General features: G+C 44.4%; 1 protein-coding gene across 4 annotated transcripts in view; it reads right to left on the reverse strand.

Moving 5' to 3' along the window:
• The window catches only part of LOC126518492 (tRNA (34-2'-O)-methyltransferase regulator WDR6), a 255301-nt gene that overhangs the window by 88668 nt on the left and 142659 nt on the right, over positions 1-23974 (reverse strand). For all 4 annotated transcript variants that reach the window (XR_007596414.3, XM_055064865.2, XM_050168279.3 and 1 more), the window contains exons 11-13: positions 16446-16567; positions 8357-8545; positions 3724-3885 (exon numbers count right to left, since the gene is read on the reverse strand). Coding sequence is in view for 3 of the 4 variants with exons in the window: in XM_055064865.2 (XP_054920840.1) it covers positions 3724-3885; positions 8357-8545; positions 16446-16567 (473 nt within the window). In the remaining variant the exon portion in view is untranslated. The remainder of the gene's footprint in view (positions 1-3723; positions 3886-8356; positions 8546-16445; positions 16568-23974) is intronic.

Genomic DNA, 23974 nt, shown 5'->3' on the forward strand with positions numbered 1-23974 from the left:
TGGAGAAATGCTGCTCTTTGCATGGAGCGCTGTTTCTCTGTATCCAGTGCCGAGTTATGCAAAATCTCACAAAAGTGATCATACCTACGAAAGCAATTGACCGTGAATACTATTCCATGGCAGTGCTGCCACTGCTGATTGATGTATGCAGTGCACTTTGTACAGACAGCAATGCGGTTCTACATCCTCGAGCAAAGCTTGCCAAAGTATGCTAACGGAATTTTGACAGGAAAGCTTCACTCTGCAAAGCATTACCTATCTGTGCTGTCACATTTCGCAACAACGAAATTGTCGCGAAAGAGAATTTTTTTGTGTTCCCCAGCGATTTCCTTACTGTGAGGTTCAACTGTAGCATATGTTCTCAAGTTGCTGTTGCGAAAGAATATCATCTGTCAAAGCAAACGCTTCCTGGCGATGTGAAGAATGGAGTGAAGATTTCGGCTCCTTTCAAAATAACAAGGGCCAGAAGAATGATAGGAAGAGAAAATACCCAACACTCAAAGAGGCCCTTTAGTAAAGCTATGGCCATAGGGAGTGTTAGCAAAGAACTTGCCCATGTTGGGATATTTGCTGAAGCAAAAAGCTGAGAAAATTTGCCTTCAAAATGGACATAGAGAACTTCCAAGTTTATTGATCAATCGCTCCGTGGATTTAAGGAGAGGCATGAGATTTTGTTTAAGAAAGTGTGCAGTAAAAATGGAGCAACAGACCAGGCCTGTGTCTCATTGCTGGATAAATATGTTCCTTCACACATATCGCGCTTAAATGATTCTAACACGCCCCCTGAATGTAATGTGCACCCGACCTTCACAGGTTAAAAACATGAAAATAAAAGCGCACCTGAATGTCATGTGCACCCGATTTATAAAAGTAAACTACAGCATGCCCCTTATGTTGGCCATGAGAAAAAAATGAAACAAGCACAATCTACTTCCACAGAATTCAAAATTTATTTGCCATCGCTGTCGTCAAACCTGTCATTAAGCTCCTTATCGCTGTCGACTGACCACAGCATGTCATCCTCCACGCCATCCATCACATTAGAAATTCCACACTTCTTGAACGATTTTACGACCGTCGCTGACAGGATAGTGGTCCACGCCTCGGCTAGCCACTTGGCCAGTTCATCCAATGATGCGCGCTTCAGCCTATTGCTCGGCGTGTAAGTGTGGCTGCCATTTATTAGCCACTCGCTATACACCGTGCGAACGTGATCTTTCATGGGCTTGTTAATGCACACATCCAACGGCTGCAGCTCGGAGGTCATGCTTCCAAGTATGACAACCAAGACAGTTTGCCATGCACCAGGCTTGTCCTTGACATGCTGGTTGAGGTGGCACTTGAATGCATCAAGTACAAGCATGGCACAAATCCTGAGGTTACTGCCAGGCTTCTTTCGTTACACACAGCCAATCCAGTCAATGACCATGTTGGTGTCCATCCATCCATTTTCATTGGCTCACACTATGATGCCTTGCAGGAACTTGAGTGCTTTCAGCAGTGTCTTACACTTGAAAATGAAAACCAGAGGCAACTTATGCCAATAAGCTGTGCAACACAGCATCATGGTGACACAGGTCTTCTCATTTCTGGATGATAGCAAGGATGCCTGCTTGATGCCTTTGGTCTCCCCTGTAGTGTTAGCAGGCATATCAAAATATAGTGGCATTTAGTCCGCATTTACAATTTGCTCCAACAAATATCCATTCTTGTGACGGAGTGCCAGCACAAACCGCTGAAAAGCATCGAGCTTTTCTTCAAAAATCAATGGCAAGTTCCGGCAGATGCCTGTGTGCCTCTGAAGGGAAAGCTTTTTCTGCTCATAAATTTAGTTATCCAGTTTTTACTGGCTTTAATATCAGTTCTGGATAGGTCTCGATCACGTGCCAATTTAAAGGCTTTACCCCTGAGAAACTCGGTCGTCATGGGCATACGGTACAAACAGAGTTGCTTGACCAAGTCGGCAATCTTGTCTTCAAAGTGCAGATATCTTCCTGTTTTCGGCCCATGGAAGCCTTTCCTGGTCAACTTGCAGCTGAAGATTTTCTCCCTTTGTTTGCATTGCTCATGAACACAAGTCTCAGGCACATATAAAAGATGTGATGCAGCTCTGTTACCGCTATCTTCAGCGTGCAAAGTAACTTTCCTTTTAAATAAGCTTCCATAATGAAAGCTGCACATCCCCATTCCTGATCCCCTAGCAACACATATGACGCACATGTTACAGTCAAGCACAAAACCAACCAGCGCTAACCCACAGCAAAACATGCTCGGTCGCCCTTGCCCTCTGACAATGCGTCTGACCCCTCTGACAGTAGCCTGTTGCCAACGTCATAAAGGCGGTTTAGTATCCGATTGTAATGTGCAGGCAATTTTCAGACGCATTATTTTCAGAAAAAAGATGCCGGTTATATTCAGGTAAATACAGTATTTAACTGTGACAAGACTGGGTATTTTTCAAAATGTTGCCACATCATACCCTTGCCTCTTTACTCTATATCTTGTATGGAGCGAGGGGGGAGAGGGAGGGGGGGGGGGGTTAAGCATAGCAAAGAATTAATCACAGTGATGGTTGGGGCCAGCACATTTGGCATAGAGAAGCTGTCACTTCTCGTCATTGGAAAATAAAAAAACAGAGATGCTTTAGGGCCGTAAAGACCATCCAGCGATGTACAGCAGCAACTCGGAAGGTGTAGAGCAAAAAATTAAATTATGGGGTTTTACGTGCTAAAACTACTTTCTGATTATGAGGCCCGCCGTAGTGGGGGACTTCGGAAATTTCGACCACCTGGGGTTCTTTAACGTGCACCTAAATCTAAGTACACGGTTGTTTTCGCATTTCACCCCCATCGAAATGCGGCCGCCATGGCCGGGATTCAATCCCGCGACCTCAGTGCTCAGCAGCCCAACACCATAGCCAATGAGCAACCATGGCAGGTGAAGGTGTAGATCATGCTGTTTTTTATAAGTACACCAACTTGACCGAAAGTTTGTGCATGTGAAGAGGCAAGTGTCGGACATAACCATGAAGGCTGCCGACAATAGCCATTGGCACGGAGGCCTAATGTACGATCTGCAAAGTAACGAGATGGACATTCCTGCTAACATAACATTCGAGGACTTCGAGCAAGTGTGACAATGAAGTAGAACTGTGTGCAGAGTCCATGAATTATGAAATTATGCACCAAGTTGTTGCACAGCCAGAAAGTGGCTTCGATGATGATGATCGCACACAACCGTCAGCAGCGAAGATAGTAAATGCAGTAACACTCTTGTAATATGTATGGGGATATCATGACTCTAGCGCAAATACAAGCAAGTATGATCGCCTTCAAGCATAGCAAGAGGCAAGGTATCATCAGTGATTATCTTTAAGCTGCTCTTTTTTTTTCCCTGCTCAACGAGTTTTTCTGACTACTTTCCGGTCTTCGTCAAGTCTGAAAAAATTCAATCGATGACTATAGATACCTTCCTCTTCTGGTGCACGGAGGTCTACTGTATGCTATGCCTGCATTGTGCTGCAACATGCGGGCTCTAATGTCACACTAAACGGAAGTGCTGCTGCTGTGTGCACAGTGGACAAGTGGAACCATGGAGCTTACATGGCATGGCCTTCTTTTTTTTCGTGCAACGCACACCCTTGCCAAACAGGTGAGAGTTCAAAATAGTAGTTGCAATCATTGAGGTTTAAACAAATAAAAAAGGAGCTGTATGTGCACTCACCCAAAAGACACGCAAGTAACGCAGTTCTCGATCTTTAAGAGAGTAGAGCAGTACTCGTCCATCTCGTCCTGCAGTCACCAGTGTCTCACTCTGCTGCTGAATATCTGTGACACCATTGTTGCCATGGATGCCCGCGTACGTCCGAAATGGCTCTATGAGGTCCTACAGTGCATAGAAAACAGAATAAATGTCAACATTCAATGGCGTTAGGTTAGGCAAGTACAGTAAAACCTGGTTATTTCCAACTCAGTTAATACGAAATCCCGGATAATTCGAAGCTTTTCTGCGGTCCCCTATATTGAAATGTAAATTTAACCGGATAATTCGAACCGGTGGCTTAGGCCAACCCGGTAAATTCAAAAATTTGGGGTGCTATGCAGCAATTCCAGATCCCCATTTCACTGCAAGCCCAACGAAACGGCGGCCATTCGGAGCCGCAAGGTGATGCCACATAGCATCATCATAATCATCATCATTATCATCATCAGCTTATTTATGTCCACTGCAGGATGAAGGCCTTTCCCTGCGATCTCCAATTACCCCTGTCCTGCACCAACCGATGCCAACTAACACCAGCAAATTTCCTAATTTCGTCGCACCACCTAGTCTTCTGCCATCCTCTACTGTGTTTCCCTTCTCTTAGTACCCATTCTGTCACCCTAATGGTCCAACGATTATCTAGTCTGCGCATTACATGACCTGCCCAGCACCATTTTTTTCTCTTGATGTCTATTAGAATATTGTCTATATCTGTTTGCTCTCTGATCCAGCAATCGCGATTATTTATAGACGAAGCGCCCAACCCATAGTACTGCTAGCACAAGAATCAGTCCATGGTACGCCCAAGCACCGCCAAAATGCACACCTGCAGAGAAGACGTGCTTCACTGCAACGCAGTGGGCATACCAGTTTTTGTTACGTGCTCTTGTCCCCCACTCCGCACACTCCTCGCAGTCGCAGCGGTCGCAGCATCAGCGCGTTTCGTGCCGCTGCCACTGGCTGCCGTTCGCCCATTCTCTCTCCGCGCCTGCGGCAACGTGTGCGCGCAACGCCGGTCTGCACAGTTTCTTTGTGTGCGGTAGTTAGGGGTGTTGCAGCTAGCGTGGTGCTCTTTCTTTTTTCTGAACTGTGCAGAAGTGCCAGTGAGCAAAGATGCCTAAGTATAAGACTTTAACGCTGCAGCAGAAGTTCTGCTTCATCCAAGAAGCAGGTAAGAACACGTGTTCCAAGACCCGAGTTGGCTGAAAGGCACAGCGTGCCCCCTCTCGACGTTGTCCACAATATTGAAGAACAAGTCGAAGGTACTGGAAGCCTACAGCAAGACATATTCTTCGTAGCAGTCGTGAGTACGGGCTCCCACATACCAAGATGTGGAATCAGCTTAACTTTGCTGGCTGCAGAAGGCAAACGGAGCGCACCTTCCCGTCAATGGAACGATACTGCGGGAGAAGGCCAACGACTTGGCTCTACAACTTGGGCACGAAGAGTTCAAGTGTAGCAATGGATGGTATAGCCGTTTTAAAGAGCGCAATAATTTGGCCTTCGTAGCCGTCTGTGGCGAGAGCGGCAGCGCAAAAGAGAGCGTCGTCGATGACTGGAAGAAACACACGTTGGCTCCGTTGCTTAGCGAGTACGGTGCAGACGATGTGCTGACGAATTAGCGAGTATGGTGCAGACGAATTCTCAAATGCTGCACGTAGTTGGCCAACTAGCCTCGAACTACAGGACGTGGCAAATCAGTACCTCTGATTACTTTAAGTAATCCAAAGATCGCCGAATAAAGGTAGTGCATTCCTGCAGCGAAATTTTTTGCTTGGGTTGCATTTTTTGTGTGTTCGGTTAATTAGAAAACCCACTTTGAAGATTTTTCGTGGTCCTGATGACTTCAAGTTAACGAGGTTTTACTGTACATGGTTGCCATTTTTGTGTTAGGGTTACTGGCACACATACACATTAAAAACTGCAGTATTCAGGGGGAAATGACAAACACTGCTGCTTGATTACCTACACGGGCATCTACTGAAAAGTACAACTGCATTCACAGTACATACAGCAAAACCTCATTACTATGTACCTGCCTAAAACATATTAATGGTTAAAATGTATTTGCGGCAGATTCCATACAAAGTCTTCATAGAGCTTAATGTATTGGCTGACTGCTCAGCCCATCATAAGCCTGCCAGTTAGTGCAATAAATGAGAAGAAGGGGAACCAAGGGGCTTGACTTTTTCGTTAGACACAACCACGTGAACCCAAGGAAAGACTAAGCAAAATTATCTGTGGTGCTAACTGAAATGTTAAAGCCTGATACAGAACTGATACAGAAGACTGATCCAGAAGTAAAGAGACGGAAGTGCATGTACTATCTTTTCTTTCTATTCACTTGTGTTTTGTTGTCCAAATGTTCAGAATGTTCAGAAATGGTTCTATTAACAGCCTCTTCGATTTATCCCCATTCAATATCTACTTCAGGCACTGTGCGTGCAATTGTGAATGCCAACATTCTGCATCAAGAGCAAAAGCACTTATGAAAATAGTTATATCTAAAAGACATCGCATACATCTTGAAACACTTATTAAACCAGTGCTGCAAATTTAAATACTACTATGTGCATGGTGTTCCAGTAAAACGAGTCGGAAGGTAGACCCCTGGACAGCTCTCGGTGTCAGTGTGTTGTCAGTAGTGGGTTCACTTGATTCAATGTTTTAGTGCGAAAGTACTGTATTTTCCGGTGAATAAGTTGTGTTTTTTTTTTTTTCAGAAATTTTCGTCAGTGCGACTTCTATACACATTTTTTCTTCTTTTTTTGGAAAAACTGCCATTAAAATTGGCTTGGATGCTATGGCCAAGTGAAACACGCCGAGTTGACCTCCTCTAGCAGTTGCTACAGGTTGTGTGCGCGCTGAGGAGGTACCGGGTTCTTCTTGTGATTGAGTTACAGAGCGCAGTGCGAGAAGGACGGAGCAGCAACACAAGCGGCAGCAGGCTGCGAGTCGACCAACTTCGAAGTCATCACATCTGCAGATCGCTTTCAAGATACGGTACACGCCACTGCGAAAACTATGCAGTTGCTACCAGAATACAAGACCCCCCCACCTCCCACCCGCGCTGCCCTGCTTCCCACCCTTTTGCGCAATGCAGCTCCCCGTCACACGCTTTCACTTGCACATTCAGCATATACGGTGTGCGAGGACAATGTTATCACCCTTGGACTTCATACAGTACATCGTGGCAACCACAATGGCAGAAATGCACCTGGAGTGTCCATATCATTGCTTGCCCATGACCCGCATTCACGAAGTGAAATGTCACTGTATTTTTTTTTGTTAAATCACTTGCTGAATGAACAAGTGCACCTTATACACCAGTGCGTCTTATACATGCTTTCTTTCGCAAGAATTTAAAGGGGGAAATGACTTATATGAAGGTGCGACATATACACCGGAAAATACGGTACTACTAGCCTACCAACCTGGGATTCACCTCTGTCCCTGTGAAGCCGCTTCATATGCACGTTTCTTGATGCGCGTTTCGCGTACACAGCCTCTTCTTTTCACACAAATGCCCGCATGTGTGAAATAAATATGATAAGTGAAACAAGTTTAACAAGGACATCACAACTGCAAGGGATTTAATTAGCAACCGGTCAAACAATGGGCTAGCAATGCCTAACTTAGTGCAAGAAAATGGCTAAATTGGTCTAAGAAAATGTGCTTTCGCACAATATTCCATGGTTGGCGCAGTGAAAAAGTCCGTAATTTTTTCACATTGGTTTACATATGTGTATAGCGTTTTAGTAAAAGGAGTTAGAAGATAGACCGCTGGACATTAATTCTCGGTGTCAGTGTGTTGTCATGTAGCGAGTTCATTTCATTCAATGTTTTTTATTGGTTTACATCCGGCGTACACTTATCAAGCGCCTGCATAGGTGATTTCCAAGTATCCTAGACAAGTAATAGTTGATGTTATCATATTTGACACTCCTGTAGAAGGTTCTCACACTGAGTCTACCTTCTGGAAACTTGACAAAACTTGCCAAAAAACGAAAAATTCCAAATCCATTCTACAGCTGTTCTCTATCTACGATTCTGAAGATGCAAGAAATATGTTGAAACTAAATTTTCAATGACAGAAATGATGGCTGCCTGAAGGAGAATTACGCAGGATTTACTGTATTAGCTAAGCTATTATGAAAACAGAGCAAGCTGACTTTACAAAATTTGGTTGCTGACGCAAGCTACACTATCAGCAGGAGCTATCAAGTCAAATCTGATAACTTGTTCTATAAAAATGTGAAACTTCAGTAGGCACACAATTTCGTTTCATGCTTACATAGATGACAGATGTTTAGGGCTTAACTAGCAGATGCTGCATGAGTGTCTTGGCTTCCTAGCCTTTCAGTTTTCCAACTTCCCGGATTCACCTAACCACGAATTGGACATTCAGATGCAGCTTTAAGCTGGTAGGTAGTGAGTAAAGAAACATGAAACATCTGTCGTCCTTATCACTAACAAAAAGTACACCCTCCAAAAAAAAAAAAAAGGGTTAAGTTCAGTAATAACATTTCCCAGCCTGTTTGCGATCAACCAAGAACTAAATAAGGTCCTGGTGGTGGCACCTTTCCATTTCTACCTCTTCCTCGTCGACGTAGAAGCCATGAATGGATCCACAGCGGTCTCCAACGTACAGGGCCTCCAAGTTGGAGCAAAACAGGGCTGCCGTTGCCCAGCGCTGCCTGCCACGTGGGAGCGCACATGTGGCATACAGGTCTACGCTTTCAGGGTCCTCCCCGGAGACCTCTTCTGGAACTCGTGATAAAACCTGTCAACAAAGAGGGCTTTACAACTCTATTCATTTTGTTCCCCGACTGCACTGGCACGATTGTAATGATATACCGACACAATGTGATATGAAATTCACCAAAAGATAAGCTTTTGCATTCATACAGGGAAAAATATGGTACCATGAAAAGAAAATACAACCAAAAGTTTTGGGAAAAGAAACCAGTCACATGCGCAAGTGCAATCACTGCCAAGTTTTTACATGTACTTGGTTTTGGGCCACAATTATGCTGGTTTGTTCACAATATCATCATGAGCCCTACAGAGAAAATGCATGAGCTGCAGAAATTTCTGACACAATGAAATGTATTGATAGACTTTTCAGAAACAGCTCTCGTGCACCACATCTCGAATAATATGCCAACTTCCAAGCCATTAGGGTGAATTTGAAATTGTCGTTCGGCCACTGAGTGTGATATTGAGGCTGCTTTCCATGATGGAGCAGCAAGCTGGAAATCGCAACTGCTGACCTGTTATCTGGAGTAGCAAAAGAAAAAAAAAATTCTGACACTGCTTTCGTGTTTTTCAAGCTGGAAGCTTTGTTAAGATAGACATGCCAGTTACCATGTCATACTGTCAATAGCGGTATGCGGTGTTTTCTGAAACTGATTTGAATATGAATCAAACAATGGCAGCAATGAATTAAACGTAAATGCAGCCAGTCTCCTTTGACCGTGCTTTCAAAAGAAGGTGAGTCGCATGCCAAACTTCTTCCTCATCCTGTGTTCCTGCTCTAAACTCAATGAGGCTTGCTGCCTGTCATTCAGTGTTGGCCAAAGACATTTAGCCAGAAACTTAACAATTAATACCAAAAGTGAGTAAGAGAAAAATTTTGCGGCGTGTCTCCCGTAGGTAACATTAATCAATAAAGGGTTAAGATGTCTCTGCTTTTAGCCTCTCTTAGAAGACAACACAATAATACGTGCACATGAACTCATGCAGACAGGCACTGCAGCAGAAGATCACATAGTTGAACTTCAAGTTTCCAGCCTGTTACGAGGGACCAAACCCCCCCAAAACATTACACTTGAGCCAAGACACATACAGAACACAGAAAACAACATGAATTATTCTAAGGGCCACCTTCCAACTGTATACCATGGCTTGCCCACCACAACAAAGAAAGAAAGGAAAAGGCACCACAGCATGAAAGCAATGGCCTCCTGGCTTCAGCGGTGGTACTGCCTTTCATCTTCACCATCTGTCAAGCTTACCAAAAAACAAGTTTACCAGACTAAATCACACAGCACCACTCTCTATCAAACATTTAAAAAGCTGCACCCCACTGCCATCCCTCACTTCAGAGGAAGCTTTCACTCAGCTTCAACTCCGACACTGCCTATTCAAATACAGTGGACTCTTTAAACGGAACCTCAAGGGACCAGGGAAATTGGTTCTGTTAATCAGGAGTTCCATTTACTGAGAGACATTGCAGAGAGCATTGCATGAATACAAAACCAACCAACTATGAGGATGGTGTTCTTTTTAAGCAGCAGTTCCATTTAATCGATTTTCGTTTATCGAGATTCCACTGTACATGTAAAATGCAGAAATGCTTTTCTGAGATAACTCCTCTGCTGAATTTAATGAAATTTGTTGCATTTGAGAGAGCAAGTTAAATTTTAGTGACTGTAGCGTGCAAAATTTTGATTTAGGACCTTAATTTTTCTAGCAATGATTACCGAAAAATAGTAAGTTTGAAAAAAAAATAGAAGCACAAAGCTTACAAATTCATAGCTCCACGCCAAAAACATACTGCAGTTTTGCAAATTGCATCCGTCAGATCAACTAAAGCGGACAAATCTGGTATATTATTTCCAGCCTATGCGGATTTGTTACAATTTCTACAACAGTATTGCAAAAATCCTATTCACAAATTAGTAATATACTTTAATGGGGTGTATTTTATATCAATTTTGTCACCTTTAGTTGTATTTAATTATTAAATGCAGTTTTCAAAATTTTGATATCACTTTTCGTTAATAAGCTATAGAGTTCTAAACTCGAAAGTTTCGTTTTTCTACCTATTGCAATTTCCAGCAAGTTTTATGAAGAAGCGACAGTATAAATTGAAAATCTGCCTCCAGCAGTGATTAGATTTGAGCTTTTTCTTTTAAATGTAACAAACTTCATCTAATTCGGTGCTGTGGTTGCTGAGAAAAACTATAGTATCTCCTTTCCCATGCATTCACATAAGAGTCCTCAAGTTAAAGCTTCCTCAACAGGTCTGGATATTTTGAGCAATAAGCGCAGTGCATTGTGTCTGCGAAGTATTATACTGCTACGCACTGCAGAAAAAGCTGAAATTTCAAGCCAGATGCCATGCGCACTTCCTCTTGAGGCAGCGGTGCTCCCAGCCAGAGAGTCAACATTAACTGCACAAGTGCGCCTATGTAAATAGCAGTGCTCTGACACCATCCACAATGACACATGACTTCAAGAATTATTCAAGGCATCTGTTATTTGTTTAATCTGCTGCTTCAGTAAACGATTTAATGTATAGAGAAATAAAAGCTACAAACCGAATGTCCGCGAGTCTTTGTTTTACACCCTGCTGTAGCAAGAGGAACGTACTTCCGTTTTGTTTGCTTGTTCTCATGTCATGCAGTCGCGTGTCAGAAAACAAAACTATCTGCCATTTTTTACCAGGTTCCAAAGCGCAATTGTGCTCTTTGATCTGTCTGCATCTGCCTCAGTGCTCGTGACTATGGCACTGACTTATACCACTAATCAGGTGTTCTCGTGCGGAGTACGCAAAATTTAGCGCTGCGCGAAACGAGACAAACGCACCAGCTCACATGTGAAAGCATCACGGGAAGTGCGCCACTCAGGAAAAAAGCAAGAAAAAATGAAGGCGAGACCCGTGACATCTGCATCACGCAATCTGCCAGGATAAGGTATGGGAGAATGCAGGGAAGGAATTTCATTTGTGGAGTTTAGATGGGGCAAGTGGAGAGAGTGTCTATGTTGGCAGTGACACTTGCCTCCTGAAATAATGAGTTCGTGGCACTTCAAATATTTTTATGTCTGCTATTAATGAACTAATTTGAAAAATTCTTGTGGTAGAATACTCTTAAGAGGGCACGTAACAACTTCCAGTGTATAACCAAAATTTGCTATGTGGCCTGGAGAGGAGCCTCTAAACACTGAGGAAGGAGTTGAGTTGGCTGCGAAACACAGGGTTTAATAAATGCCTCATTTTGGTTGGAGACATTCTTACTTGGCCCAAGTAGACCTGTAACTTTGTCAATATGTTTAGCTTCCAACATATAAGACATACACTGGTGCTGACTTGAAACAGTTCAATTTGGAAAAGCAAAATGAGATAAATACAAAGGGTAAAAATACAAAATTCACATCTAAGGACACTGATCTAGAAACTGCGCAAGGAGACTTGGTAAAATTGAGGGTTAGATTTTTAGTAATGGCCATATCAAGCCAACTGACAATGAAGCTACGAAAACTATAGGAGAAACTAAATGTTTATTCAAATATGAAGCTTGTCTAAAATATAGATACAAACAGTAAAATGTCAAGTTCCACTCTCTAAGTATTCATAAACATGCTTGCCTAATTTTATCTCTCTGGCTTTGAGATGTGCAACTCACACCTCGAATTTACAAAAGAAAAAAAGAAAAAGAAATTTGTGGAATAGCTTGGAAAAAAACTAATTGCATATTTGCCATCTACGCACAAGCCGAAAGACCGGTTTTGTTGCCAGATGACGTGGTGTCAATATTTCTGGACTGTACCAGCTATTTGTCTTGTGTTTGAAAAAGGAAAGCCAGCTCAAGAGAAAGTGTTAGCTCGGGCGCAATTCTGATGCCGCCTATTCAAATACATGTAAAACACGGAGACGCTTTTCTGAGATAACCAATGGGCCAATTTTAATGAAACTTGCTGTATTTCAGACAGAAAGCTAAATTCTAGTGATTGCTAAAGCAAAATTTTTATTTAGGCCTGAATTCCATAAAAGAAATTTTCAGAAATTGGTATGTTAAAAAAAGAAGCACAATGCTTACAAATTCGTAGCTCTGCACGAAAAAGAGTTATCACAGTTCTACAAACTGCATTCATTAGAGCATCCAAAGTGGGCAAATTTGATGTCTAAACTTATATGTGATGTGAATCTGTTACATCATTTACAAGGGTTTTGAAAAAGGCCTACAAAGATATTAGTGGTCTACTTGAGAGCCACGTATGATGCATAATTTTGTCCGCTTTAGATACACTATTAGATGCAATTTACAAAATCGCGATATTGTTTTTCGATGATGAGTTAGAGAGTTGTAAACTTGATTGTTTCATTTTCTGAAAATTGGCAATATTCAACAAATTTTATTAAAGAATTGATGGTGTAAACAAAAATTCCGCTTCAAACAGTAACTAGATTATAACTTTTTTTTTTTAAATACAGCAAACCTCATCAAATTTGGTGCAGTGGTTGCTGGGAAAAACAATTTCTCCTTTCCAATAGGAGCCCCCAAGCTATGGGTTCCTCTTAATGCAACGTGAAGCACGTTGTGACGAGTGAACTGGAATGATTAAAATGCGCGGCAGGAGTGTGACAAAGTAAAAGAAGTGTGTGTGTGTGGTGCGCGGCAGTGTGGCACGCGAGGAGAGCACGTGCCGAGATTCGATTGCGGATGGCTCGGGAGAAGGAGCTTGGACCAGCGAGGACATGGCGGAACGTACTTTAGTGGGGGCGATCGAGGCGGCTACCAGTCCACCTTGGCGCCTGCCTGTTCGCGGACACAGCCGGGCCAGCCCACACTTGAGTGGCTAACAGTCTACTCGGGCAGCCGTCCGGGAACCATTGGGACCAGAGAGCGGCTCCGGTGGCTGAGGGTCTGCCCTGGTGCCTGTGCCTATGGTCCCTCTTGAGAGCTGCTGACAAGACCTAGCGGCGCCACGGTTCACGTAGCCGCTAGCACTGCCTTCGGCACAAATGCGCTGGCAGAAGCCAGTGGAGCTTTTCGCCTGCCACGACCCACGAGCACCCAGACGGGTAGCCGTGCCTGCCCTGTGCCAGAGCGTGGACAGCCGATGTCCCCGTACAAAGTCTACATACCGCAAGTGCACCACCACGAGACTACGCATGCGATAGTAGGTTATCAAGTGAAAATGGACATGTAGGATAGTGAACTATACCGCGTATGCACGGACGGTTACAATAACGTTACGGAGCCTTCTCTTTATATCCTTAAGTGTCCTATGTATTGTTTTGTTATGTGTCTACATGTCATATGTGACCAGAACCTGAACGAGATAAAGACAATATCTGTGTTCCACACTTTCCTTACTATGTGTTGAGCCCCTGGGCCCACTAACTTTTCTGTCACACACGTGAAGCATTCTAAGACAGAGACTTCAGTGTTCAGCGAGTCAAGATACGAGCAATGACCCTGCTTGCGACGGTGAGCAAAATTAGGTGGGGCGTCCTGCCACCTCCCACGAGTCCGTGGACTGTTGTGTTTGTGCCACTGCTTCAAAATTTGGGGGAAGCGCTGGTAATGGAAATCAGTGCATGCCTTCACATGTAGAAGTGGCTAGCAGCGGATGGTCCAGGGTGGCCTTGAATCGGTGAGCCTCTGAGGTGAGCGTGCATCCTCCGATTTTCGAGAACCCAGTCAACTCAAGATGACATAGGGCACATCAGTGCCATGCCCTCCACCGTGACTTTATTGGGGCACCTGAGCGAGATCTGTTTCGGCTCATGAAAAAGTTTTGCTCCATGACCTCGGCCTCTGCACTGCACTGATGCCACGTGAATTTTTTTGGCACTGGTGCTGCAAACATGTGGATTGAACAGACCTTGTCTCCTCTTCGGTTTCCCCGTGAACTGATAATCGGTCAATAACACGAGTGATAAGGCACGACCTGTCTGCACCACCAAATGATTTATTTTATTTTCCACTGCTCTTTCATATCTTCTCCCATTTCCTCTGTGGAGGGTGCCTAGAAAGGAAATGACGAATGTTTCTGTGGTTTCTGGGAAGCTTATTCAATTCTTTTTATTTATTTATTTATTTATTAATTAACATACCTACATTCGCCCTGAGGCATTGTTGTAGGGGGGTGTTATACATGAGTAAACACAAAAAGTTACAAGCACGACATAAAAAAATGTTTGCCGTGATTACAGCAGTGGACACAGATACAGTGGAACCAATGTGTTCGCATTCCTAAGGTACTTCATGCACTTTCTGGGGGCTATCTATGTAACTATGTTTGTATCTAACTGTTTTCTTGCCTACCTGGGTCACTATGGTCGAATGGTTAATGCATCGAGCTGCTGTGCTATGTAACAGGGTTAACAAAAACCAACCATGGGTCAGTGAGTATATGCCAATGTGTACATATCTGCCTCTCTTCAATGAAGGTCTTTCACACCGACATGGGTCCCTTAGGTGCACGACTAGGTAGGCACCACTGTCCAAAAAAACTCTTTGATGCCAGCTTGGAGCACTAAGTATGTGTAATTAGGTCTGTGCTGGTCTTCAATGAATATCTCTGATGCTAACTTGAGTCACTGGGTATGTGCCATTAGGTGTTTGCTGTTCTTCAATGAACATCCTTGACATCTCGTCTCGGAGGCCATGCACAGACTTCTTGGCAACGCTACTAGATGGTGCCACGTGTCCAGAAAGAAGTGTAAGAGACGAACCTGGTTGCCGCATGACACGTTTCTCAGCATTCGCATGCACCGGTGTGCCACGCATTTCGGATGCCAACCCCAGGCTTCGCGGCGGTGGCGCTAGATGGGGCAAAGTGTTCTTAAGGAAGCACGAAAGAAGAGTCCTGCTGCAGTACATGCCTCACACGACTCATTTCGACAGTGGCAATACGTTGTGTGACTGTATTGATTCAATGCTCACGCATTATCGTTGACTGTCCTTTTCAGATGGGTCGTGCCAAACTTTTCCTTGCTCGCATGTTCTTTTTTGTTTTCGCTTCATGCAAGCAGGCTCCCAGTCTTTGGTGCAACTGTATGATGCACTGAGAAATGGCCGTTATAAGAGGACTAGTTTCACTGGGCAGAGTCTTGCAGATGAAGAATGACCAAAATCTAGCTATTATAATGAATAGATTGCTACATATGGAATCATAATAAATAGCATTGTAAAGTAAACTTAACGGAAATGTTGAGCCATAAATGAGAAGTGAAACTTTCTTTGCAAACTTTTAAAGAATTTCCTGACCATGACTGCTGGCTTGCCGAATATATTTGTGGATATATATACAGAGGTTATATGAAGGAAACCGCGAAGTGGCTCATATAAGACTTGTATGCTGACCACATATTTCCAGCTCTGTTCTGCATAACAAAAATTAACTTCCTACATAAAACCTTAACATATATTGTTCACACTGATCTGTTACTGGAATGGTGAATTATATTTACAGATTACAGAACGCTGTCCTCACTTTTGTGTTCAGCTTACATTCAAGTTAAGTTCTTTTAATTTTTCTGGCTTTGGACATTTGAGGGCCGGCTTAGAATAGGGGCCCGCCTAGATTTGGGTAAATACGATATATTCTGTTCTCTATCGAGTGCACCTCGCACATTTTCTTGTTTACATGGGATCTAGTGGCCGGAAAACATACCATACAATCGCAGTTTGGCATCGTACTGAACGTTGGTGCCGAAAAATAGTGTGTTCCGGGAACGTATGAACTAGTAAAACATGAGCGCAACTCTACTGGGTCATTTTTTCTGTAGTCGATTGCGAACAGTGGCACCGGGAAAATGTACATAATGAGAACTTATCAACAAGGTTCTACTGTAGCATAAAAAAATTATTGAGCAATACCTACAAATAATACACAGTGTATGGCCCAGCTTTCCCACGTCTGCATGACAGCTCTAGAAAACGTACCATGACTCCATTTGGCCCACTACTGAGGTAGGCAGGTGGATCATCAGAAACCCATCGAATGCTGTGTACTCGACCCTCATGCAACTGCCACTCAGAGCACAGCGTCACAGCCGGGCCAGGTCCTGTGACAATAGGAACAGCGAGAACCATGTTTCAATATTGACCACTGAGGTGATATAAATCCATGAAGTCTGAAAAAGTGGCAATATGAACAACGTCTCTCAAACACTCATCTCTCAAATGAAACATCCAGACATAACAAGACTGCTTCTCATAATAAATGTACCGCCAAGTGATGCGAACATGCAATGAGAATACAGTGCAGATGGAGAGACATTGCTTTACACTGAGCTAAACAAGAACAACGGGTCTGTTCAAGCTGGCTGCGCCTTATGAACCACTTTTTGGAAGTTCTGTATTCAGCGCCGCATGAACTTATGTCATCACTGCTGCACTCACATGGCGCCTGCACACCACATACTTGCAATAAATTGAGAAAAAGTTATTGCTGCACTCACATGGCATCTGCACACCTCACAGTTGCAGTAAGTTATGAAAAGTGCAGCAATGAATGAGGTCTATTGTCTACTGTGGGCTGTTAGGCCTTTTCAATTAATGCCCACACAGAAATGGGGAGGGCATTTTCTTTTCATCATCGCAGTGACCTGTGCTATGTTAGTACTATGCGATGGCAATGAAATGGTAGAAATGGACGCTATTTTTTTTATATTAAGTTCTCCAGCATTCAATGCAATATGAGAGCAGTGAGTTGATGTATAACATTACCTTGCGTGCACCACTTGAGTTTGTCTACAGCAAACATAAAACAATCAGGGGCTGATTTGATGAAGCTCGCAATGCACGCGGCCCTCCTATTGTCTCAGTGTGCCAACACACTGAGAGGCGCCTTCTGATTGGCTGTTGCTATGGCAACTAGGCCTAGCAGACGAGCTTGTCTGCTAGGCCTGGCATTGGGTCGCTTCGAAAACCACTGATGTGCTGTTTCTTTGTTCATCATATTATGAACGTAAGCGGCAAATAGACAGTCTCTAAAAAAAAAGTTGGAAACTGAACACACCCAAGAAAAGCGAAGCACAAGCCGTCTCTTCTTCCTATAGCAAGAAAGAGGAGGCGGTTACCCTAAGGTTCAGACGAGCCGACGAGATCGCACCCAAGATAAGTCACTACGTTGCGGAATCTCATACCGCATCTGCAATAACGCAGCCGGCAAAGCTAACCATTGCCCTCTATCCCCACATGTAGGTTTACATTACAGACTGCAGACAATGTGCCGATGCCTATTCCCGTGCGTCTCATGCGTACGCGGGTTTGTGTCGGTGCACTCCAGGTTCTGTTAGGAGCCTATATGTGCGCCTAATGTCTACATCAGCGGAAGGATTGTGCGTTTTTTAATTATACTGTTATTATTATTTCCTGGTTTTGAAGCTTGAAATTTATATATTCCCAGTTTCTTTTTTCTAGTTTTTTTTTCTCAAGTATAGCTTTTATAAAGTCTATAATTTTGGGATCAGAACTTTGTCCCTTCTACTCATTCAATTATCATCCTTCTTTTTTTTCCCTGAATGAAGGAGAGTCTGAGAGTGCACAAAAACTATGATATAGTGTCTTAGGACACTGAAATATTTTGATATCCTGTAGAAATCACCAACAAGAATTCACACTTGTAAAGCGGCATGCAACTTTAGAATTTCATAACTTTGGCTAAAGTACAGATACAAACACCCAAGTACTAACTTGCAGTATTTGAACATTTAGGAACATACCTGCTTACTTTTAGCTATCCTGTTGCAGCAAATGTTTTGCAAGTCACATGCAAAATTTTTAACTAGTTTTTTATTGACTTTAGAAAAAACTTAATTACATATTTGTAAGCAGCACACAAGATTAGATGTGTCCTGAAAGCTTCATGTTTCAAGAGCACTGCATGAATACAAAACCAACCAATCATGAGGCTGGTGTTCCATTTAAGCAGCAGTTCTGTTTAAGGGGTGACGCTTGAAAGTGAAAACTTGAAAGTGACTTTGTGGATGTGTTTTTTCGTCAAGTGCCTTTTTATGAAAGGTTTGATAAAGCTTTCATGAATCGATTTCAGTAAGTTTGGTGTTATTTTGTTTAGCAACACCTGGCCAACATGCTAGAGCCTAAGGGTTTTCCATGTTCAATAGACTCCAGAGGTAGTGGCAGTAAACTTTAAATGCAATTATCTCGAGCTTCTTTTTTTCGTCAAGTGCTTTTGCCTTACCAAGTTTTGATAATGTCTGCATCAACTGATTGCAGTGAACTAGGTATCATTTTTTTATTAATATCACAGCTACATCCTAAAGCTTTCCGTTCTTTCTTAATGTGATAATTATTAATTAGACCAAATGTAGGCTAATTACTACCACATTGTCTTTTCTTCCCAGCTTTGGTATTTACTTGTGATAATCACAATTACTTTATTGGTATTTGCTTAGCTTTAGGATGTGCAGTGGGTATTTGGAAATGTCTGCTTATTCCTAAGAACACTATTTTAATGAGAAATTACTACAAAGGCCCGTAACAAATAACCTAATTAGGGCTATTGTATTCTGTCATATCTTTTCTTCCAAGCACCATATTTGAAATCTGAATACATATCTGAAATCAACATTCTACAATATATCTGCACACAAAAATTAAGCAACATATGCTGAAAAAAAGAAAAAGGTTTTCATGACCCTCATCCCCCCCCCGCTAAGCGCTAGCGCGAGCTGTCAGGCCGCCTAGCACGCTGGGCGTTGACACTGCCGCAGTACAACTTTGTTGTGCGCTACCGGAAAGGGAGTTCGAACGTGGTGGCTGACGCCCTGTTGTGCGCCCCTGTTTCGGCGTCCGACCCTTTGGTCCGTCACTCCCACGAGCATTCGCACCAAGTAGAGACCGGAGCCTGTGTCTCCAATGACTCGAACAGCACAACCCCCGATGACCAAGCCATCCTCAGACTGCCAGCCTCGGGAGAGGACATTTACCTAGTGGACCCCATTACTTCCTCTGGTATAGTCTTCAGCAAGCAAGAACTATTAAAGGCACGGCAGAGCAATCCATTCTGTCGACAAATCGTTGACGGGCTCACAGAGCCGAGCTCCCAAGAGAAGCGGGTCGGCAAAGCCATTAGGCGCACACGGACAGCTGGTATTGCTGGTGGCACCGAGTGCGATGCAGCTGGTAGTGTTGCGGCACGTTGGATAAGTATCTGCTTGACGCTGATGGATTTCTCCTGCGCTATATCCCATCTGAGGAGGCTCCCCAGGAGTCTTTCAAGGTGGTGATACCCCGCAGTCTAAGGAAAGCCACCCTGAGCCATTTCCACAACTTGCGGCTGGCTGGACATGCGAGTGGCCTTAAGACTTCAAAAGTTGTGCCACTCCGCTACATGACCAGGCATGAAGCGTGACGCTTTTCACTACACCTGCTCGTATCACGTGTGCCAATGTGTGAAGCCTCGTGCGGGCAAACCCCCCGGGCTCATGCAGCCAATCGACAGCCAGCTACCCTGGCAAGTCACGGCCTGTGACGTTATGGGACCCTTTCCCAGAAGCTGGCGAGGCTACGTTTTTCTCCTGGCTATCGCAGGTCACTTCACGAAATAGGTCGAACTTTTTCCCCTCAGAAGTTATCGGCACGCGCAATCTGGGTCAAGTTGACCAAGGTCTTTAACTGCTTCGGCTTTCCGGCAGAGCTGATATTGGACAACGCGTCCTACTTCACAGCCAAGGTGTTCGTGGATGCATGTGCTGCCTTTGGCATTAAGCACCACAAGACAACCACGTATCACCCACAGGCCAACCTGACAGAGCAGATTAACTGAAACCTCATGCCCTTGCTCGCGGCCTTTGCCCAGCAACACAGGGATTGGGATGTCTGTCTTAATGAGAGAGGATTCTTGTGGTCCACAGTGAACCGTTCAACTGGGTACACGCCCGCTTTCCTCAACTTCGGGTGAGAGCGGCCAAACTCCATGAACCGCATTTTGTGGACCGGCAGCAGGGTGTGCGCCATGAAAGCCGGCCTTTCCGGCTACGCAGCAGAACTGCGCGAGCTGGACAGAAGGCCCAATACGACCAGTCACATAAGGACGTGCACTACGGTGTTGGCGACCTTGTCCTCAGACGCAACCATGTCTTGAGTGACACTGCCAATGGCATCTCTGCTTCCCTGTCGGCCGAATGGTTGGGCCCATACCGAGTGGAGACCAAAATGTCCCCTCTGGTATAGACGAGGCAACCTAAAGTTTGCCCGCGCGGTACCAGCGCCAAATGCTCCCCTAGTGGACCGATGGAAGTTTCGAAGGTCGTCGCTGCGCTAGCGCGCACCCGTGTTCTGTACAGCGGGAGCGCTCGTGTGCGTTGCTTTTGCAATGGTGAGTGCGACTTCATCAGCCAGGAAAGGTGACACGCAATACTGCTGTGTTGTTGATTTTTACAGCAGCCTCGAAAACATGAAAAGTCGAACACCGCCCGTGATGTTCTACAGATTTCCGGGAAAGTGGTATGAGAAGGACAGACGACAAGCATGGATAACTGCAGTGTGCCGAGTCAAGTAAGTATCATACTTTCGCATTCCCGTGCAATATCACAGCCGCTCGATGAAAACGAAATAGTGATATGCCTGTTTTTAGCGCACGGCCGTTTGTTTAGTCGTGTCACGTAGTTGAATTGTGGTGACATCCGCCATTTGTTAACGGTAAACGCATGCGTGTTGCGCCGCTAAGCTTGACGACACGAGCTCGATTCCCGGCCGCGGCGGCCACATTTCGATAGGGGCGAAATGCAAGAACACCCTTGTTACCATGTGCTTTGATTTTTGTACACGTTAAAGAACCCCCGGAGGTTAAAATTATTCCCGAGACTCCCCATTACAGCGTGCCTCATAATAATTTCGTGGTTTTGGCATGGTTTTGGCACTTAAAACCCCCAAATTTATTTGACTGCACTGTGCCTTCCCTCGCGATCGGCAAGGACGACGAGCTCAAGAGAACTATTTCCCTTTTCCAAATGCTGCAACTTAAATTACTAGTTGTGCAGGTAACGAAAGGGGCCACGCGCTACTTTTGTGTAGCAGACCATATTTAATGCCAGCCACGGTCGTCACGTGGGTCGGTAAGCGGCAGATCAGAAAGCAGCCGCTCTAGCCATGCGCATTATGTTTGCTGCTTAACCATGCTTTCTAAGTTCACAATATCCAAGCATGCTTTAAGGTAATTACCACCTTGCACATTCTTCCTGATTCAGTCTTCCTGCCAAATATCTTCGTTTCCTGTAGTAGCCAGCCATCGGCGCGAGCTTACTTTAGCTGCTCACCCAACGAGGAACTTGATTTGCTTTGGTGAGGCATGTATCGCTAATGCTTGCGCTCGTGCTGCTGGTCTCAAGTTAATCCCTGGTTAACGCAGTCTCGGTTCATTTCGCAGAGCAGTCTGTACGAGCCATTTCTCATGAGCAGTGAAGAGATACCTTGCTGACTAATGCAATGAGTTGCAATGACACCAACATGTGCATCGAATAAGGTGTGATATACAGTAAAGCTCGTTAATTCGAACCGCAAGGGGAAGCCACTTCAGTTCGAATGAATAAACGTTCGAACTAACGAAAGTGAAGGAGAGCAACAGTACACTGCGATTTGGAAGCAGTAGGGCATGTCAGAAACTTGCCGTATCAAAAAGTGATGGCGTGTGCCGCAGGCACACGCCATCTTCAAGTCGAAGCTCTGGGTCCGACTGTGCCACACCACCGATGTACACCGAAACGAACGTTAGCCAAGACTTAACACCATCACAATGAATCACGACGGCCGATACCTCCTAAGCTGAAAACAGACATGCACAACCGATGAAGACTGCCAAGACAAAGACGCTGAACACATGAAGGTGGCAAAGACCCCGATTCGTTGGTTCTTGATTGCAAGCGCAGCTGCGACGCACGTGATTCGCTGTGTTTTTGTGCTTGCTGCGCCATCTCCGCACAACATTAGCAGCTGCACAAGATTTGCAAAGCCTCCGAGATTCGCAACGGGCAAGAAGTCTCGGAGGTTACCTAGAACGGAGAGGTGGCAGCCGCTGCTGCCTTCTGGCTGACCCCACGCCGGTTAGATTTTTTCCGATTTTGCCTTCTCTCGCTGTTCTCTCCGTTCCGGAGGCGATGCAGCCTTGTGTGTAGGCAGTAGGTGCGTTTCTCTGGCCGTGTGCCAGGCGAGCGTAGTTCGAATTATCCGTTAGGGAACCTTCTCGCGTTCGAATTAACGGGCTTTTTTATACATAGACTTCTGTGGAGCTTGGCCGGACCAAATCGTACAGTTCGAATTATCCATAAATTCGAATTATTGAAGTCCGAATTAACGAGCTTTCACTGTACATTAAATATTTATTGCAGCATGATATAAGGCCATATGCGCCTATGTAGTATTTAAATTGTTAATTTTGAGCAGATGTGTGTTTTGGCTGTTGTGCTCAAGTATTTTGTGTACTCTGGGAAGGAAACTGCTTTAGTGTTCTGGTGAAGCAGCACATTGACCAGGACAAGGCAGATGCACACAAGAATACATGACACTCGCTGTGCTTGTAACACTCGCTTTGTACTGGTCAGTGCGCCGCTTCACCAACACGGTATGATTATTAATCACGAACTCGCCCAACTTTCCACATTACTGCATTAGCTTTATAGTAATGCAGTTCTCTTTGTGCCATGCAGTGATGTTATGTGACAAGAAATAGGTAGCACAAGTTACAGGCATCTCCGAATCACCATATATTAAAGGCGTGTACAGTTTGCCAAAAACATCTTAACTTGTAGTAGTAGCACTCTTGTAGAATAATATATGCACACAATCACAGGAACATTCCCTTTTCAAACATATTATTGGGAGTAATTTAATTCCCACAACAAACAGGCACAAATACTGTCTCATTTCTACACGATGCAGATGGGAGCGGCGTCTAACAGACCAATGGCAATCACAGCAGTCTTCTCAGCAGTCAGCAACACCGGGACATGTGCTTTCGTACTGCAGGACACAGCTCTTGAGCAGCAGCAAGACACATGTGAAACAGACTCCAGAACATGCCTTTCTGAAGTGACAGAACCATCAACAAGCAGCCCACTTGATCTGCAGTCATCGAGTAGTATGACAACAGATGTTCCTGCTGCCAGAGTGACTTATGTTGTAATTGAAATAAAAGTGGCTAAATTTCTGAACCTGGTGCATACCTCTAACTCGATGTCGTACGCAATCTTGTTGGACACCTGTGACATGCACTTGGCTTTCACTGTCACATCACCGTCCACAATTTGTTCAATGCCGTACACGTGCTGAAGTAGACGCTCGTCTTTCGTGAGGTTGCCGCTACGCAAAAAGCCGTCGGCGTCGGCAACCTTCTTGAAACCGCACTGCAATCTTTGCATCGCTGTTGCGCAAGCAGGCGATCTGCTGCCGTCGAAAATGGAGCGCCATGAGCACAAGCAGCGAAGAAAAGCGCGGACGAAACAATGTAA

Source organism: Dermacentor andersoni, chromosome 1, assembly GCF_023375885.2.
Source record: "Dermacentor andersoni chromosome 1, qqDerAnde1_hic_scaffold, whole genome shotgun sequence".
In the NCBI taxonomy this organism is placed as follows: domain Eukaryota; kingdom Metazoa; phylum Arthropoda; class Arachnida; order Ixodida; family Ixodidae; genus Dermacentor; species Dermacentor andersoni.